At 43.0% G+C, this 13,851-nt stretch overlaps 1 protein-coding gene across 4 annotated transcripts in view; it reads left to right on the top strand.

The window, feature by feature from the left end:
* The first annotated feature begins 261 nt into the window (after positions 1–261).
* camta1b (calmodulin binding transcription activator 1b) overlaps positions 262–13,851 on the top strand; it is a 59,942-nt gene continuing 46,352 nt past the window's right edge. For 2 of the 4 annotated variants that reach the window (XM_026168409.1, XM_026168410.1), the window contains exons 1-3: positions 262–457; positions 2,891–2,986; positions 8,016–8,119. In XM_026168409.1, coding sequence (XP_026024194.1) covers positions 433–457; positions 2,891–2,986; positions 8,016–8,119 — 225 coding nt within the window. In that variant the 5' untranslated portion in view covers positions 262–432. The remainder of the gene's footprint in view (positions 458–2,890; positions 2,987–8,015; positions 8,120–13,851) is intronic. The other 2 variants (XM_026168412.1, XM_026168411.1) reach the window with 1 other exon arrangement.

Genomic DNA, 13,851 nt, shown 5'->3' with positions numbered 1-13,851 from the left:
GCATGATGATGATGCTGTGGGAGGCTGTCAAGGTGTCCTCGAATACAGACGTCGTTCAGTGACGTGAGAGGGGTAAGAGGGAGAGAGAGAGAGAAAGAGTGCGCGTGAACGGCGAGGAGGGGGCGTGGTCAAGGGGAACAAGCGGAGGGATGGTGAATTCCGCGAGTCACCATCACGGATCCCCGCTGTCAGTCCTCTCTGTTTGGACCAATAGCCGCGCTGAACGCGGCAGGCTCACCCTCCCCACCCCTTCTTCTCAGCCCCGCCCCCCTCCTTGAGCTGTCCTCGTTGTGCACGCGCGTGGTCCTCCCCCCCACCTCCCTCACCGGCACCACCACCATCACCACCCCCCCCTCCCACTACCACTAGGTCGAGTCGAGGAGGAGGAGGAAGAGGAGGAGGAGGAGGGATGAGGCGCGCGGCGGAGGGGAAATGGCTGCCGAAAACAAGCCGGAAGGTAAGAGAGAAATAACGGTTTTTATTTAAGGTGCCGGAGTCCCGCTCTTCGGGTTTCATGCGAGGCTAGGAAGGGACGGAGGGATAGAGGAGGGCAGAGATAGCGGCGGGGCTTTCCCTCTCCTTTAGCCCGTCCCGAAAACACCGAGGCTGGTGCTGAACCAGCGACTGTGTGGAGCACGGTTAACCGAAAGCAAATAAATAACAGGAGGAGAGTTGTCCTGTCGGTGGGCTCTGGCTGATTCGGGATACGGTAGTTTTTCACCGTCCGATGCTTGCCAGCGTTTCCCCCTCGAGTAGCTGGCTTATGAATGCTTTTTAAGCATTTAGCATTAAGGGGATGGAGGATGAGAGGAAAAGAGAAGAGTGGTTCACGCTGAAGGAATTCAGATGCTGCTCTGTGTGTGTGTGTGTGCGTGTGTGTGTGTCCGTGTCTCTCTTTAAGCATAAAGTAGACCACTGAATTGCTAATTTCTTTCCTGACAGGCACGCAACCTCCTCGACCAGCTGTGTATTTATTTAATCACAATCGGTGTGTGTTTCGGTGTGTGTGTGTGTGTGTTTTGTCCCTTCAGTGTTAATGTGTCCTTATGGTTGCTAAGGCGCTGAAGGTGAGAATTTGGCTGCATATAGGTTTGGGAGGGGTTGGTGTGTATGTGTGTCAGTTTTAGGTCATAATGATTCCAGCCCCCCCCCCCCCATTTGTGGTCGTTGTTTGTTTGTGTTTTTACTCCCTTAAGTAAACTCTTGAGGTCGTTATCATCTCTCACACACAGTCACCATTTCATTGAGACTACTATTTATTCATTCATGAATTATTTAAGGGTTGCAATGTTATCTCTGTGTCAACTTGTGAGTTCTTTACTCGTGGTGTTTGACATTTCTTTATAAATACCCCCTGGTTGTTACTCTGTTCACAGCGCCTCTTTCGTTTTGTGTCTTTAAAGCACTGCTGATGCCACGAAGGGTTAAATTTACAAAAGAGGGCAGCAAACTTAGCAGCAGACTGTGTTGTAAATGATCAATGGCTCTCTAAACGGGGTCTGTCCCCCTCAGGTGTCCCAAATTAATTTATAGTAGATCATAAAATTGTGTTGTTTCATTAAAAAGTGGATATATATATACACAGATGGGGGACCATTTATGCCAACAAAACAAGCATATTGTGTACATTACTCCCTCCCTTTGTGTTGGCCCAATATAAACCCTGATATGGCTATGACACATCCTGTCAATCTGTCATGAAACCAGTCATTTCTCTCAGTGTCTAATAGACAGTTCTTGCTGTTGCATACCTTTCATTATCAGCTTGCTCTGAAAAGTGATGTTACACCTAAACCATCTAAATTGTTTTTAGTTTTTGTGAGGCAGTCCTGAGAATATCTTCTCCCTCGCCTCAAAAAGTTTGAGAACCCTTGCTACAGACACCACAGTTCCTTAGCAATTAAAATTAATTAATTAATTAATGGAAAACTCTTTTTTTGGGGGGGGGGGGGGGGGGGTTAAATAATCAAAGCTGTAGTAAAATTGTCAGCAAGAGCTTTCAGCACTCTCTCCACTAGGGAGCAACACTGAGCAAGATTTCTCAAAGGGGCAATTTTTGGCAACACTTGAACTACCGTCATGCATTTCTGCAGTACATCGTGTGTACAGCACTTAAAGTCAGGCACGCATATACATACATCCATGCGTGCAAGCAAGCATGCAGAGTGTTGCCAAAGGCGAAAGGAAGGCTGTGGGTTGAGAGTCCCGTTGCGTGAAAAGACTAGAACTGTTGATGAGACAAAAGGCCCATGGGCAGATCAGCAGGCAGTGTACCACATAAATATTAAACCTTCCCCCCTGCCCATACTATACCCTACCTACTCACGCAAACAGATTCACAGTGTGTTGGAGTTTTATCCATTGCCCCTTCAGTGTTGCGTGTAGTCTGGGTATAATGATTTAAAAGTCTGAGCCTTGCTGAATGAAAGCCAAATGAATTGTGGCGACGAAGGCAGGAGACAGCCTTCCACTCTTCCCCCTGCCTGGTAGATGTGGATGGCACCAGTGGGCATCAGAACAACATCCACCATATAGCCTGGAAGACCATCTCCCTCTGTGCTGGTTGGTCTACTTTGTATCATAGCAACAGTGGTCAGGGAAACAGAGAAATGATGAGAGTGAAGAGAAACTAAAGCTGGGAACAAGTTAGTCACACACACAGAGGCAGTGTATCTTCTGTGGCCAATCGATCAGGGGACACGATGGATGCAAGTTAGTGGATCAGAAAATGGATCAGCCCACATGCATATCACTTGGAGTTTTGTTTCTGGGCTTTAGAGGAGAAAGATTGAGGTGAGGTGTACGACTGCCAAGGAAACCAAAGCCTGAAGTGTCTCCTAAATATGTCCCTGTTTTTTTTTTTCTTCTTCTTCTTTTTCTCTTTTTGTAGGACTGAAGAAGATAAGAAATCCAGAGCGAATGGTCAGGATTGCTGTTGGCTACACTGGACACACCCCTCCCAAGAGTGACGACACTGAAGCCAACAGTAAGAGTCACACAAACACTCTTGGCGCAGTTTGTGTGTGCATGTCTGTCTGTGAGGGTGTTTAAGTGCCACCCGCACATTTGTCTGTAGCACAGGGTGACTCTGGGAGCAAGCATAAAAGCCTTCTGGCAGAATGATGCGATGCGGGAACTGAGGTCTCCTCCTCATCTGCTCTGTAACTGATCACTCTTACGCATACGCACAAACACACATACACACACTATCTCTATTTCTCTCTGCTGAGACGTCATTCCAATTCAGCCCTGTTACACATCATGTTTATTCATGCATGCCAGTACAGTATTAGTGGGCACACGCACACACTCCTGCACATAGCCATACAGAAGGCAGGGCTTACTTTGGCTGTCAGTAGTTTATTGTCACACCTAATCTGTACACATGGCATTATGTATCTATAATCCTCAATGGGCCTTGTTAAACTAGAAGTGAGATGGAGTGTGTAATCTGGGGTCGGTGCATGGCCGCGGATGTGTGTGAGTGTGTAGCAAGCATGTGTGCGATTGCTTTTGTCTGTTAGACAGACTATAAAGGCAATGATTGCTTTGATTGGCTATTGATTCCAGAGGACATGGAGCAAATGCATGTGTGTGCCTCTGTGTGCATGTGTGTTAGAGGGACAAATTGGAGGAAAATAAACAGATGCGAGGAGGAGCAGACGGACATTTAGTGAAGTGATGGCTAGCAGTGGAGGGGGTTAGGAGTGTGGTGGTTGTGGTGGTGGTGTTGGGGGATATATTTAAACACCACCCACCCCAACAACAACCCTGTCCACCCCTTACTTCAACCCCTTATTCATTTCTGCACCAGACCATGCTGAACAGGGAATGAAAGCTGGACTGAATAGAATAGAATAGAATAGAATAGAGGGTTCTATTTCTGATGACTGTTTAATAAAAACCAAGGCTTCCCGAGCCTATCCCTGTCTCCTATCTGTTCTCACGTCCCAGCTGGAGGATTACTGGAGGAAAAGTTTATCAGCAGAATGATAAAATTAGCATGCACGCCCATCTCTCTATCTCCCCCCCCTCCGCCCCCTGCTCTCCCTCTTTTTCTCGTCTCTCCTCCCCTCTTCCTGCACTCTCACTCATCCCATGCCACCCCCACCCCCCAAACCATCTTCTCCGTGCCCTGGCTCTCCCTGCTGCCCTCCTCTCACCCTCCTCCCTGCCATCCCTCTATCTAGCTGCTGTGCAATGAGCCTTTCTTTCTGTCACATTAATTTCATCCCGAAAAGGGGGAAAATGTGAAAATTTCCCCTGACGCCTCCTAATATCAGTAGGGGGAGAGTTAAGAGTTGCATTTGGAGCGTTTTTCTCTCTCTTTACTGAGGAGAGTTTTATAATTAACTGACAGCCATCTCACAAGGGCATTGGCTTGTTTCTGTGTTAAATATGGAGATGACAGTTTTATGAGGTAAAATATTCATCAGTCGGAGGCCGCTCTTCTTGGTGATTCCAGTCTAAATGGTGGCATTTGATAGTGTACCCAAAGCAATGTTTCACTTTGGTCGAACATTTTCGGTCTTTAGCTCACATACCTCTATATGACTTAATGAGCCATCAGTTTCACATTAGCATTCAGGCATTGTCACTCTTTTGGACTCGTTTTTACTAGATTAGCAAGTGAGTGAGTGATCTGTGTACACCCAGAATTTGTGGCGTGCTGCTGAGGGACTCGCACGAAGCAATGCAGGTATTGAAAGTGTTTTATGATTTTAAATACAAATGTAAAGGCGAACAGCGTCGGATTTTCATATTTAGATGTGCATTCCTTGGGTCCCAGGATGCTTCATTTTCCTGGGTAGCCAGAAAACAAAAGACAAGTTTTTACCCCATGTCACACAATAGTATGGCTCCACCGAGAGTCATTTGGAGCAGATGGAAAGGACGATTGCAACAGCACTGAGGCTGAATCTTTTCAAAACAGGGACGCATTCTCTAGTTCAGGATTGTTAGAAATACAAGATACAACTCTTTGGGGTGTAAAAGCTCATCAGCTTTCAACAAATCTGCAAAGTTGGTCCTCCGTTCCTCGTTAGCAGGGAGAGTAAATGCGAGGACAGGTTAAGATGATGGTTGTGTCCATGAAGGTGTGCTTTGAAAGGGGTTTGGGCACCAAGGTCACTCGTTTAAAAAAAAAAAGAAGAAGTCACTCTGGGACAAATACTGTGATGTGTGTTCTTTGATCAGCAGGCACTGCTGTATGTGTCTGTTTGTATGTATGAGCATGCATATGTGTATGCATGCGTGCGTGTTTGTGTGTGTATGCGTGCCTGCGCATGTGCAACGGGCTTGTTTGATGTGGTGGTTCTGGTACATTTCAAAGGCGAGGCTCTGATGAGAATTCTTCAGAACAGCAGAGGAAGGGAGGGGGTTATAGCCAGGAGGGGTGGGGTCTAAACGCTGATTGGCATTCATAGCAGAGAGGCTGGAGTGCTGCTAAAAAAGAAATTAGGCTTTAACTAAGCTGCACCATTCAGCTGTTTAACTAAGCTGCTGCACAGTTCAGCTGTTTGAAATTCTGTCTTCTCAGGCCTTCTATTAATAAATGCATAATTGATTAGGGGGAGCATACGTGCCTGAACACACTTCCTACTGACACAAACACACACACACACATGCTCAGATAGCTACTTACACTCACACACACACTCACACACACACATATAGCCCCTTCCCCTGTCCTGCTACAGCAATTATTCTTCTTCTTTGCATCTTTGTGTTAGTTTGTTCCAGTCTCCCAAATTTCTTTTTTTTTCTTCATTAACAGCATCTTTCTGGCTCCTTGTCATCTTGCCTCTCTCTGTCTCCCATGCTGACCCTCCCACCTTACCTATCTGTCTTTTTTCTCTTGCTCTGTCATCTTCCCTCAGGTAGAGTATAATTCCTATCTTCCCAGGGGAGTCATGAATGGACGCCCTCTACTCAAATGCTTATCAATAACCTTTGAGTGCTTGCTCGCTTTGACTTCTGAGAAGCACACCCGTTGGGAACACACTCACAAACACATAACAGGGGGTCTGTCTTTGTGTGGACACACTGGTGAGGTGGTATTTTCCTGAGGCTGAGACTTGGTGGATTTTATTTTATTTATTTATTTATTTTTTTACCTTCCCTGCACCTATTCGGTATTTTGGTGATTCTCCGCGCACAGCAGTAGGAAGAGAAGCACAGTAGGGGTAGTTTCACTGGTAATTCAACACCAACAATCAGCTTTGCTGTCAAGTATGACTATATTTCTGCCGTGGCGATCTCATATAGCGCCCTCCACAACATTAATTATACTGTATACTGCATAAGGTATAACTGTCTGTGGCTCTCAGCCCTTTGGTTCCTCTGCTAATTACGTAAATGTTTGAAAACGAGCCACAATTATATTGTTATGTAAAAAAAAAAAAAGCAGAGCAATTTTCTAAAAAAAAAAAGCTTGGCCCTGTAGTTTTTAGAAAACATTAGTCAGGAGAAAACAGTGAACATTTGGAGGCTATTTTTGCTCAGAAAAACAATGTATGTGGGACTGACTCAAAATAAACTACAGTGTCTATTTTGAATTCAGTAAAGATTCATCAGCCTAACACAAATATAGCCTGATATTCACCTCGTTGACTGCCATCCGCCAATCAGCAAAGAAGGTAGCATCCATAATTCCTTTTAAAAAGGCACTTGGGTTTAGAAGCTTGTATTTCTGAATTTTCACTCATGTAAGGGTGGTGGATGATGAATAAATAAACACACAACAAAATTAACCTGCAATGTTTTTTTTGTCGAGAGTTTTTACACATTTTCTCAAAGAGGTTGTAACCAGAGGCGAAGAAATCTGGCTAGCATTTTAATAAAAATCAATTTTGGCACCTTTTAACTAGTATATCCCAGTTCATACAATCACAGAGTATAGTAAACTTGACTTCAAAACTTACTGTTTCAGTTTATTGATACTGTCACAATTTGGGGATATTAGTAATGAATATATTCAATATTGATAAGGTAGAATTTATTGTGAAATTAAAATAATACAGTGGTTTTATTGTAATGACTAGCTGTTGGTTAGTGAACCCTTCAGGGACCTATATGTGTCAAGTGTGATTGCTCCTGTCCTGACTGTAGGAGTTTGCAGACAGACAGACAGAGATTATGTGCACTATAGTAAAATAAGGTCTAAATTTCAATAGTGGGCATTTTGTTTATCTAGTGTTTAGTAACACTAGAAATACGGAGATTTCTATTGAACAGATTAACATAGACGCATTACCCTATGTGTATGTACATGGTCTGATCCTGCTTACTCGCGCGTCACTCTGCCTCCTGTACAAGAATATTAGTTAAATCACAGGGAGAGCTATTCTGGGTTCTCCACTTCATTACCAAACTGTGTGTGTAACACTGTGGGAAAAGCATTGCTTTTAATGGGGATAAGTAATGCCCCTGTGATTAGCTGTGATTGTTATCAACCCCAAATGCACTGATAATGTATGATAATGGATTCTTCTTTATCTAAATCTGTTTGTGGGTGGGCCCCAGGTGCATCTTCACTTGCGGTCCAAAAGTAACCCAGCCGCCACTCCCTCTGCAAGCTTAGCTATTGTTAACTTGATTACCTCGACTGGAGGACTTCTGTTCTCCTTTTCATGTGTAGCACTTTGAATCACACATAGATAATAAGCTATATTAAGGCCCAGTGACATAAAGATGATGTGGAAATATTAAACCCAACTTCATCGGTTTCTCATTCAGACTTCCTTGCAGACATCTCTTTCCACTGCTATGCCAAAAATATTCCTGATAAATCTCAAATATCCCACTCAAGTACAAGATGGACAGAACACATCTCTCACATCAAACCTTTAAAATTGTACTTATAATTTTAACTCATAATTTTCCTTTGCCATATCCAAGAATTCTGCTATTCTGCTCAAGGTGTCTTTGTGTCTAATGTGCAATTAGTCCTCTCTTTCTACTCGTCTGTCATTTATCCTGTTTAATCTTCTTCTTTTTTTTCTTCCCTACCTCAGATGAGCCCGGCCAGTTGAAGATTTACCTTCCTAAGAAGCTGCTAGAGTGTCTACCCAAATGTTCCTCTCTGCCCAAGGAGCGCCATCGCTGGAACACCAACGAGGTGAGAATGAGACACACTCAAGAGGGAAATATCTGTGACAGAAAGATGAACAGTGTTTTTGTTTTTTTCCTGGCTGGTGACTCATCTCTAACTAATGTCACATTGAGAGATGAAGAGGAGGTAAACAAACACAATGGCAGCTTTTCATTATGGGATCCTAAAACTGTGACACTGGGAAGTAACAAAAAAAAAAGCCCAAAAAACAACCATCAGCAACCTGAACTCACAGCGAAAATCTGACAGAGTATAGATTCCATTTGGCATGTTGCTGTCTGTTTTTCTTTGTAACCCAAAACCATTCTGGGGTAGGGCATAGGAAACAGCGGATTTGAGGTCTGAAACAATAAGGCTTATAGGCTGAAAAAACAAGGAATGAGGGTACAGATATGATTGTTTCTAGTGCTGCGTTTTACTAGGTTCAAAGAAGGTCTGGTCAGTAAGATACATTTTTTGCTATGGAACCAGAGAAAGTTGATAAAACTGTTGTATGTTTTTGGCTCCAAAGCAAACACAGCTACCATTCATTCATAAAGAGCAGAGATCGCTTTGCTCTAGGCCAAAATTAGCATCATCTTTGCTGTGTGAACAATAGATAACTTAGCCAAGAATGTAAAATTGGGTCAAGTTAGGTTCGGGACAGCTATTTACTTAGGGCCAAGGATAACCCTGAGATGAACATTTTGGGCGTGCGAAAAGCTTTTCAGAGTTGCATGTTGTTTCCAGACTTAAGCTGTTAGCTTAGAAAAGTGTCTGATGGGTGGAAATGGTTGCAGGCATTTATCGTCAATACCTCCTTGTTTATGCATCGCACAGCCCCTCCACTGGTGGTTTCCTCCATCCATTGTGATGTGGTTGGCCTCTGCTGAGACATTTTCTCCATGTGCAGACTGTGCACTCCATTATGGATGTGTGTTTGTGTTATTGATTACCAAGTCCAGCATTATTATGCAATGCAAAGCTGATTTGGCCTGTGGTTTTTCTCTCAGGAAAGTCATTACATTTTTCATGCAATCCATCTCAATGAAGGTCATACTGGGAGTTAAGCACGGTGCCTACTGAACAGTGTGTTTGTATGAATAAGCAGTGTGCATGTGCGGTGTGTGTGTGTTTGCGGTGTGTTTCAGAGCAACGTGACTGCTACCGGTTAGGGACTTCCACACATCAGCCAACCACAAGCAATTGTGGACAATGCTCTGAATTAGACGAGCACACCTTGTTTCTGCCCCTTTTCCTGGCCTTACTCCCTTCTTGTCTCCCTAAGTCTCCCTTCCAACTCTTCTCTCTCCATCTCTTTCTGTCTCTACACCCCCAGTACCACTGCCCCCCCTCCACACACACACCACTCCCCATGCCTCTCTCTCCCTCTCTGATGAGGAGGTGCAGGCTCAGTTCAGGGGGAGGTTGGTTGTCCCTCAGCGGATTTCTTCAAAGCTCCTCTTCCACCCAGGCATAAAGTTTTCCGCATACTTAAACAGTCCATTGTGTCTGCTGCTCCTCTTGCTTAGTGCTTTCTTAGTGGGAGACATGTGTATGCTCACTGTGCGTTTAGTGCATGTATGTATTTCAGCCTGTGCATCCGGCGCAAGGAACCCTAGATTATTGCCATTGATTATTTTGAAGCTGCTGCGACAAAAGAATTGATTTTTTCCCCTGTCTGTTGACTTTTTTTTAATCTGTCTGAATTGCAGACATTCAAAGAAATCTACCAGTTTTTGTCATCAGCGTATAGGATATTAAATTAGCATTGTCCTGAAATTTTATCTGCGTGTACTGTTGAATGTCCACAATAGATTGTAATGCAAAACATTTTTAGATGTGGGGTTTCTGGACCAATCAGCTGTCAAGCCAGCTGTTAAATTTGGAGATTTTATTTACTTGGGCACATCTCTTCAATATTTGTATGCATGTGTGTGTGTAATTATTTACTGTGTAGATCCATTTGTGTGTGTTTCTATATAATTCTTTGTTTCCATATGTCTGTACATAAGCAAATCAAGAATTGGCTTTGGGTGTCCTCATCGTCAATGGCTTTTGGGTTTTTACATGCTGTTTATAAAAGCCATGCAGAATCAGGATTATCCTTAGTTTGTGTGTGTGTGTGCGTGTGTGTGTGTGTGTGTGAGGCTACGAAAAACGAGCGTGATAGATAAAGAGATTAAGACTTCGTTTGAGCGAGAATGCCTCTTATTAAGTCAGATTCAATCTTTACATGTCTTCATCTGATATGTCCTTAGTCTCACCTTTTTCTTGGCATGTGCATCACTTTGCAAGTGTGTGTGTGTGTGTGTGTGTGTGTGTGTGTGTGTGTGTGTGTGTGTGTGTGTGTGTGTGTGTGTGGCTGTGTGTGCATGTGCGTTTGTTTCCCTGTGCGCAAAAGGATCTCTGTTTTGTCACGCATGGCTCCCCCTGACACCTTGGTCTCCCACAAGCACTGAGCTGTGACCCCATACATTTTTTACCCAGGCCGTTCCTCCTGCTCTCTGTCCTTTCCTCTCTTCCTTCCCTTTCCTCTCTCTCTCTCTCGCTCTCTCTCCCTCTTTTGTGTATCTACTGATGTGTGAAATTATTCTGGGATGGAGGGATGGATTCCTCCCTGAAGGGCTGAGCGGAGGCGTGAGCCTTTTGTTCAATAATAGATTGGGGGTGTATGTGTATCTGTCCATGGTAATAGACTATGGACTAGTTTTAGATAACAAACCACACTCAGGTGGGCAGACTGATGGTGAAGCCTGTGTTATCTATCCATCTGGAATTACTCGTTGTTTGGTTTCAGCAAATTCTTCGGAGCACCACCACGAGGAGGCTATCAAACTTTTGAAATGTAGACAAAGACCAACTTTAGAGTTTCATCGTGTGACTCAAGCTCATGAAAAGATATGATTACTCTTGTGGGGACCCTTGACATCCTGGCTCGTATATTAAGAAGCCAGACTGAGATGAATACTAAGTTAAAAAATTCTTTTTAAAGCTCCAGTTCAATATGAGACATGCACACACACGCTGTGCAAATGTGCATGTCATTGTGTGGTCTAATGTGCATTTTAAAGGCTTCTACTTCAGAGCTTCTCCCCCACTATAATTCAAATGATGCAACTGTCAAATGTGTTGGTACAGACTTCAGTGCATCACACAGATGACAGTTGCCTGTGCCACAACGCGTCTGCATGTGACTCTGCTCCACATGTCGCTCGACTGTACGAGTGGGGGGAAAAAGCAAATGTGAGAGCGGTACTATTTTGTCCTTAATGATATGAAACAAAATGCTCTGAAACAGGCAGTGTTTTTGCCGTAATGCGCTGTTCTCATCGTGCAGAGATGTGTACGTAGCTGTGTGGTGTGATGAGAGGCTCATTACCGGCGCTCACACGCCCGTTGTCTGGTTGTGTTGCTGCATGACAATAACGTGATAAGAAGTGGATCAAAAATCATATATGTTCCACACCATCATCTGCCTCCTGTGTGTGGGTGTGTATCTCTTTTTGTGCATAGTTGTTCTCATGGTAACCGATTGTGCATGAGTGTGTGAATGTGTGCGTGTGTATGTGTGTGTGTGTGTGTGTGTGTGTGTGTGTGTGTGTGTGTGTGTGTGTGCACGCATTTATATTTGTGTTAATTATATGATTGATGATGCATGTGCACCATTCATGATTTTGCGGCACACTTAAGGTGATAGGAGAGGGATTGCAAGTGGTATCAATGAGTTGCCGATCATGTCAACCAGACATGATAATTAAAAAAAATAATAGCAACAACAATAATAATAGGTAAAGAGCAGACATCTCAGGGAAAACTGTCAGTAACCCACTCACACGTGCGTGCTGTAGTGTCTCAGCTTATGGGAGCTACAATTTCTAGACCAAACAAAGCTTGGGTTGCTGGTGTGTGAGTACGTGTGCATGTTTAATTTATTATTAATGCCATTACTGTTGTTTGTGAGCCATTAAACAGATACATTGGATTAAATATGCACATACACAGCACTCCGCTGTTTGTGGAGATATTTCCTGTTTTTCCAATGTGGCTAAAACATCAGGCAGGAATGTCTGAAAAACAAGTTACACTTGGGGGAGATTGGCAGTTGTCAGTTACTAGACGATGAATCCATTACAGAAACCCTGAGTGATTATTGCAGGCCTCTCTGTTCCATTCAGACTGTGGTGTAGGGAAATAGGTGTTGTGAGTATTACAGCTGTTCATCCCTGCATTCATATTTGTGAATGTGTTGGAATGGTTAGATAAAATTAATTTAAATGTTTGAATAAGCACCAAGTAGATCTAATATTTTAATTTGTTACATGCTGTGTGAAAAAGTACAAGGAAAAACAGATTTTCATAGTGGAATATTTGCATAAAGATTTGCAGTCATACAGTGCTCTTGTGGGTGGAAAAAAAATTCACACAGAACTAAAATTTTACAGCTAAACCTAGAGTAAAATCCAAAAGTCCAAATTAAATATTCAAGCACTAATTTTGCATTAATTGGGAAGATCATATAGTCAAAATCAGCAGCTGTCCTAACAGATAAGTTGATTACACAGAGCCGCCTGAGCTCTTTACCATCCCTTCAGTTATTCCTGCAAGCTGCTTTGCAACCCACATTCACCCCAGCTCCTTCTTTTTGTGTCTGAACTGTCTGACCTCCCCACCCCACAGACCTATTCCACTAAATAAAAATTACTGCAGATGGCTACAATAGTCTTTATTTAACTAGAACGGTCCCAAGTGGCTGAAAGGTTATAGTTTCAGCTGAAGCTTGATTGGATCAGTCGGAGGCATGGTTATTACATCATTAGCCTTATATGAGCAGGCACATACCGACCTCCCACCAGGGAGACAGGCGGTGTAGGGAAATATCCTTGAAAACACTTTTACAGTTCAGAAATATATATCCTATCAGCACATCATTTCACAGTGAGTTTCCCCTTTGTATGCACAATTTAAACATCACAATTTCGATGGTTTGGGCTCTTTCACTCCATGTTACTCTGACTTGGAGCTTTGGGTGTCTGAATAAATTCCCCCCAAACTGTCATACATAGTAGTAGAGCTGAAATATTTGTCAATATGTTTTTTAATTAAATATTTTAATTTAAAATATGTAAATGTACGCATTTTTACTTTTCATTTAGGCGAGTACCACTCTGAGGATTTTGAACCAATAATTGACCCATTTTGTTGTTATGTAACCATCTCCAGGCCTCAGTGTCATCGTTGTCTGGCAACAAAAAAACAAAAACAATCATCCATCCATTATTCCATCTATCAATTTCTTCCATTTATCCAATTCCTGGTAGAGGTGGCTCTGGAGCCAATCCCAGCAGATCCATTCTAGCACACTTATTTTTTCCAGTGGGGGTACTCCAGCTGTTCAGTCATACAAGCCACTGGGGTGGACAGTAAAATACAAAATAGTTTAATTCACTATAACAAAAAAAGATACTGATTTTCTGTTAGCCTGTCATCTTGTTTTCTATCCAGGAACAGCTGATGGGAATTATCCTGAACCTTTTGTATAAATCTGGCACGCTTGCATTATATATTATGGTGATATTGACTGATACTTTGTTATTAATTAATTTATGCAGCTATTAAATATACAAGTAGTAGTTTAGTCACTATTTAACTTTTTAAACTATTTATAATTGAAATCGTTCCATGTCAGTGTTGGAGCTTATCAGAATGATTTAATGTTGATTCTCTCCCCTCCAGAGAAATGTGTTCTTCTGACAGCT

This window comes from Astatotilapia calliptera, chromosome 5 (genome assembly GCF_900246225.1).
Source record: "Astatotilapia calliptera chromosome 5, fAstCal1.2, whole genome shotgun sequence".
Lineage (NCBI taxonomy): Eukaryota > Metazoa > Chordata > Actinopteri > Cichliformes > Cichlidae > Astatotilapia > Astatotilapia calliptera.
Note: the sequence above shows the minus strand (reverse complement) of the source record. Positions and strands in the feature narration are given on the sequence as shown.